Below are 6000 nucleotides of genomic sequence, written 5' to 3' on the forward strand. Positions count from 1 at the left end.
GGTTCTGTCTGGCCCTGGTTCTACCTGTCTCTCTCGCCCTGGTTCTGTCTCGCCCTGGTTCTGCCTGTCTGTCTCACCCTGGTTCTGTCTCGCCCTGGTTCTGCCTGTCTGTCTTGCCCTGGTTCTGTCTGTCTGTCTCACCCTGGTTCTGCCTCTCTGTCTCACCCTGGTTCTGTCTCGCCCTGGTTCTGCCTGTCTGTCTCGCCCTGGTTCTGTCTGTCTGTCTCACCCTGGTTCTGTCTCACCCTGGTTCTGCCTGTCTGTCTCGCCCTGGTTCTCCCTGTCTGTCTCACCCTGGTTCTGCCTGTCTGTCTCGCCCTGGTTCTGTCTGTCTGTCTCACCCTGGTTCTGCTTCTCTGTCTCACCCTGGTTCTGTCTCGCCCTGGTTCTCCCTGTCTGTCTCGCCCTGGTTCTGTCTGTCTGTCTCACCCTGGTTCTGCCTCTCTGTCTCACCCTGGTTCTGTCTCACCCTGGTTCTGCCTGTCTGTCTCGCCCTGGTTCTCCCTGTCTGTCTCGCCCTGGTTCTGTCTGTCTGTCTGTCTCACTGGTTCTGTCTGTCTGCAGTCACTGCAGTGCTTTGGCCCGATCTGCTGACCTGGCAAAGCAAATTCTGTCTTTCACCTCAGAGGCAGGAGGGAAAGAGGTGGAGATGAGAGGAGGGGAAAGTGCAGCATGAAAAGCCACATGGCGGCTGAGAGCTCGTCCTCCTTTTGTTGTTCACAGGAAAATGTCACATAACTTTGAGCTAAAACATTTATTTAATGTAAATAACAGGGAATCTTACTAAAAACGTAATGACAGCTAGCTGGTGAGATCCATCTAGTTTTTTGTAGCTAGATGTATTTTATATTGATAGCATAATCTATATATCAACTGACAGAATTATAACATATATAAACGTTGAAAAGCATTGAATTGTTTAAAATACCTCTGTTAAGGTTTTGCTACCATTGCAGGTAATATCAGAACCAGGAACTCTTTCAGATGGTAACATAATGAAGGTTAACTGAAAAATGTCAAGAAAGGATTTCAGACAATATGTGAACAACCCTTAGACCTGAACATCTACCAAACCTCTCTGTTAGCATGACAAATTTAATTATTTATGCTGTATAAATATTTCATTTAGCATTGAACTAGTCTCCTAAAATAGTGATTTTTTTTCTTATTATTTTTTCTTTTTCTTTTTTTTACATTTGACAGTTTCTGGTCCAGCATGTCCGTCTCATTTCTAATCAGAACCAAACTTTTTGGCTCTGATAAGAAACGGCACTAAAGAAACACAAATTGAAAGGTTTCCTTCCACACACACCATTCATCTCGTCCTCAGTGCCCTGGGCTACAGAGGCAGCACACGTTAACAGCACAGTAATTCTCTTAGAGGTGCAAGTAGCCTCTCCGAGCATGACAATGCTGCGTCCCCAGAGTCGGTCCGTTCTCTGTGAAATCTACAGAACGGGCCGAATATTGCTAAGCAAGCACTGTGCAGTAAAGCAACGCTGTAGCAGTGAAGCAAACGTAAGGGAAGCTGGAGGCTCTTTGTACTCACACACCAGAAGCCGGCTGCTGCAGTAGCTCTGGGCTCCTGAGTGACATTCAGGCTGAACCAAACATGGCCGTCACTGTCGCACAAACACGACGCAGCAGCCGGGATCGCTTTCCCCAAACCGAGACGCTCAGAGCGCACCAGAAATGATAATCTACTGCTGATTATACACCAGTCAGACATCAGATCATTTATCCTCAAGGCAAAAGAGCCGAGCATCCAGGAAAACCAGAAAGGCTCTTTATTGCACAAATAGTCATGTACTTGCAAAATCTTAAGGTAACTATTTTAATTATTTAAGTAAAATAGTTCAAATTTTGTAGCACAATCAAGTAAATATTAAGTTCTATAAAAACGCCTAAAATATCAAACATAATTTAAAATAAATTTGAGTTCTTTGCTAAACGCCTTGAAATTGGGCCTCTGTCTCTTTAAAAACTCCTGCTCTTTCTGAAGCTCCGCCTTCAGGAACTCATCACAACATGGCTCCTCTATTAACCCTTTAATGTTTTTACCAGCATTTCCTGTAATAAGTTCAGCAGATCCACCAGGTGTTTGCCAATTGGTGCTGGCTAGTCTGAAGGAGCTCAGTGGGGGAGGAGCTTCGTCCTTGAAGGCGGAGCCAAGTCCGCCCAGCTGAATGGTTACCATGATGATTGCATGAAAGAATCAAAGCAACACTCCAGGTATGTTTTGATGAGGGAATAACATTAAAAATCCATTTTATAAACTACTGCCCCTTTAAGAGGAGCAAACAGGAAGACATTTCCAACACTCACATCCTGGAGCGTTTTAAAGGGATTCATGACTTCATGACTTCTAAAAACAGACTTTATTTGAGAACAATTTATTTTGGATGCCGTTTAGTTTTTATAAATTAAAATAAAATAGTCACAGACATTACTGTGTGGTTCATGCTCCAATATATAAGCATGCTAGGTGCTATGGCGCTAGCTAGCTCTGTCCACTCAGAGCAGTGATTTTTATGCAGTGAGTAACATTCAGCTCTTTCAATTTGAAAGTGAGGCAGCTGAAAAAGTTTCTGTTTGTCAGGGTGTTTACAGCTAGCATCAGGATAAAAACATTTTATCAAATAAATGAGAATTGTTTGTTACAAGGACAACAAGATACTTGGATGTCACTTAAAACATCCATTTATTATCTTGCCATTTGCTTTGATCCACGTTATTTCCTGCTAACGGGATTAACTCTTTCTAATGATTTTAGCTCATGCTAATGGTGTTGGCTCCTACTAATGGCACGAGCTTTTGCTAATGGTGTTAGCTTTGTGTTAGCCCTAGCTAATATAGTTAGCAGTAGATCACAAGCTAATCAAGTCTATTTGTTTCAACAGATATCTCTACTTTAATGTTACATGAAAACTCTGAGGCAGTTTGTCTCAGTCCAGATGTTTCGTAGGCGTTATGTTAGCCTCCACAACACTGACTTATTGTGTTTCATTTGTAGGCTGTAGTTGAGCTTTCCTGCGTCATCAGTCGCCATGCGTTAAGGAAGTGAAATGGTGACCTCCTTAGATGAAAAATATACAATTTTTGAAGTAACTATGAGATTTTAAATCAAACAACTTTCAGGTTAATGGGAAAATTACACCATATTTAAGCTAACATGTAGCCTTTGCGCTTACTGGGTAATGCTACCACTTTCCGTCAGAATGTTGATATGATGTGATTTTCATCATCTGAAACAATGAGAGGATTTTGGCTGTTCAGGGTCCTTTAGTCCATTAACCCACAAACAAAATAAAAGACAATGACCCGCCATGACAGAGTCCCGACAACCAGAAACGGGTTCAACCTGCAGACACAGAGACCGGGTAATCTCTGAAAGCAGTTCCTCCACAGAATACCAGACACATGGCTTCAAGAATCAATAAAGCGAATAGCAACACTCCAAGGATAGAGGTCTAGTTAAAGTCAAGCTTCTCTTTCAAACATGTGGAACCTCTTTCCCCAAAGCTCTGGAGAAACTTCATCAAGAAGACTGAACAATGTGGTCTGCCATTAGATTCAACACTTTTATTTAACTTAACGTTGGATATCCACCTCTACCTGCTGTTCTTACGCCGGTCCTCAATGAATCATCGAACAGGCATGTCAACCTGACTTTCCTGAACTCATTTTTCAAATAAAGCGGATCAGCTTCGAGTTTTTGATGAGTTTGAAATTTACCTGAAAGCGAAGGATGATGGTCCAGATGAGGCCGAGCGTGAGGCGATGGTTTCCATCCACAATGTCGTGGGAACCGACGTTTTCCAGATGAACTCTCTGCTCCTTCAGGAACTGCAGAGCTTTGTCCACGTTTTCCAGGCTGTGGATCCGCATACGACCCCTCGTTGGTCTCGGCTACAGGAGAACAGAAGGACTCATCACCACCTCACTGTCGCCTAACTGGGACTATTATCGCTGCAACGCCACTACCGTAGCTAATCAAACACCAAGGCTGATTTTTAAAACATTTAATCAACTTATATTCAGTCACCACATTCTGTTATCAGCCCTGGGCACCAAGCTAATGCAAAGCGCTACACCAACATAGTATGTAGTTGAAGCTAAAATGCTAACCTCAGTCATTTTGATACCAACCATCTGTCTGCTCTAACCGTAAAGCTCTGATCATGAACTTTGGTCCAGCTAATGCTAAAGCGCTATTTATATATTTGCAACTAAAACAGATGTGGAGGAGAGGAAATGGAACTGCTGCATAAACTGTCTTCAAATTAAGAGCATGAATATAAATTATTTAAAGATTTCTTAACAGTCAATGGCCAAAACCTAAACATGTTGAACTTTATTCAACTGGAAGTTTAGAATTTATATGGAAAAAAATAATTTATGCTAAGCTAAGTGCGCTAAACGAAACATTAGCCACACTACTAGCGTATTAGCTGAAGTGTGTCCACCACTGCTGATTATAATGTATTAGACATTTTAAACTGATTTAAAACATAAAGACCAGAAAAGGATGACTGTGTTATAATGAAGCTGTAATCTAACATTTACTTGTGAGAGACTAAAAGGTGACAAAGCGTTGCTGCGTTAGCGTTCTTACCAGCAGCTCCCCACTGAGAACCTCCAGCAGTCTGGTGAGCATGTAGCCATCCCGAAGGTCGTTGTAGAGGTCAGATATGCGACAGGACACTCTGGCCAGGTGGGAGTTGACCCACTTTGTGAAGGTTTTCTTCTGCACTGCATCTCTCTCATCTAATGAATGAGAGAGGAACTCGTCAATGGGAAGGGATTTTAAATGGGAATCACTATTTTCAAACAAATCTAGTTTTAAAAGTTTGAATAAAAAGCTTTAAATTAATGAAATACAATTAATACAAGTTCAATGATTTCATAAAAACAAAAAAACAAATGAAACATCTTAATTTCTGTCATGAAAACTAAACTAGCAAACAGACTAAAGAAAAAGAAAAACACTTCAAAATCCCAGAGGCACCAAAAGCAGCTGAAGCCTCCAGTGATCCTGTATCAGATGGAATCCTGTTTCAGCATTTCAATCAGGCCGATTTGATTTGACTAGGCCGCTACACTAACTTAATTTGTAACTACCTGGTGGCTGCAAAACAAGCCCAAATCATGATCATGTCATATTTATAATGCTCTGTATTTATCAAATTGAGATCTTCCACCGGTTGCTTAACACTTGGTTTTAGATGTTTGCGCTGAAATCCGAATTACGGCCTAAAATCTCTTTAAGGTTAAAATATTTTAAATTGGACCTGGACAATAAACCAGTAACAAGGTTAACAGATAAAACATCTGATAGAACATTCACTGAACTCCTATCCAGAACCGCAAAGCATTCTGGGAAATGTTGAGGAAGGACTTTAGCTGCTTGCTAAGCTAGGTTGGTGGAATCAACTAACTCACTAGCTCTTTGGTTGCCTAGCAACAGCCTGCTGGGTGACAGACAGTTTAAAGTTTTCCAACTGTGCCTCAAAACTGCTTACAAATAAAAAAAATCAACTTCATAAAGTGAAAACTGGATAAAACAGGAACAATAGCGCCACCAGTCTGGCTGTTTTTTTAGATATTTAAAGCAAAAAAAAAACTAATCAATAATTATTGATATAGATCAATATGAAACGCCTTTATTGTGATAAGTTTTCAGCCATGTTGTCCAGCTCTGTTTTAAACCAAATGATACATAAATCCATAATGTCTGTCGGTATTTTACTTATAATAATTTGGTTTTGATCAGATATTTAAAGAATCAGAATTATCCGCCCAGAGGTTTTCTGATGTACGTGTACGGACAGTGAGGGGTGTGTTTGACCTCTGACCTGCCAGAGCCTTGATGCGGGAGCACTCGAACAGTTTGGCGCTGGTGCACTCGGTCTCCCAGAACCCGGAGCCGATTGGTCGGTTGTTGTTGTTGAGCTGGCGCTGGGCTTCTGCATTGTCCAGGTCCGGAGAGGCATTAGCCAT

The 6000-nt window shown here is 41.6% G+C and overlaps 1 protein-coding gene across 1 annotated transcript in view; it reads right to left on the reverse strand.

The window, feature by feature from the left end:
• Positions 1-6000, reverse strand: part of sptbn4b (spectrin, beta, non-erythrocytic 4b) — a 64761-nt gene extending 58761 nt beyond the window's left edge. The window contains exons 1-3 of the mRNA XM_088011623.1: positions 5856-6000; positions 4616-4767; positions 3736-3909 (exon numbers count right to left, since the gene is read on the reverse strand). Coding sequence (XP_087867749.1) covers positions 3736-3909; positions 4616-4767; positions 5856-6000 — 471 coding nt within the window. The remainder of the gene's footprint in view (positions 1-3735; positions 3910-4615; positions 4768-5855) is intronic.

The sequence above is a fragment of the Poecilia mexicana genome, unplaced genomic scaffold, assembly GCF_051168715.1.
Source record: "Poecilia mexicana isolate PSO_F unplaced genomic scaffold, ASM5116871v1 scaffold_13, whole genome shotgun sequence".
NCBI lineage: Eukaryota > Metazoa > Chordata > Actinopteri > Cyprinodontiformes > Poeciliidae > Poecilia > Poecilia mexicana.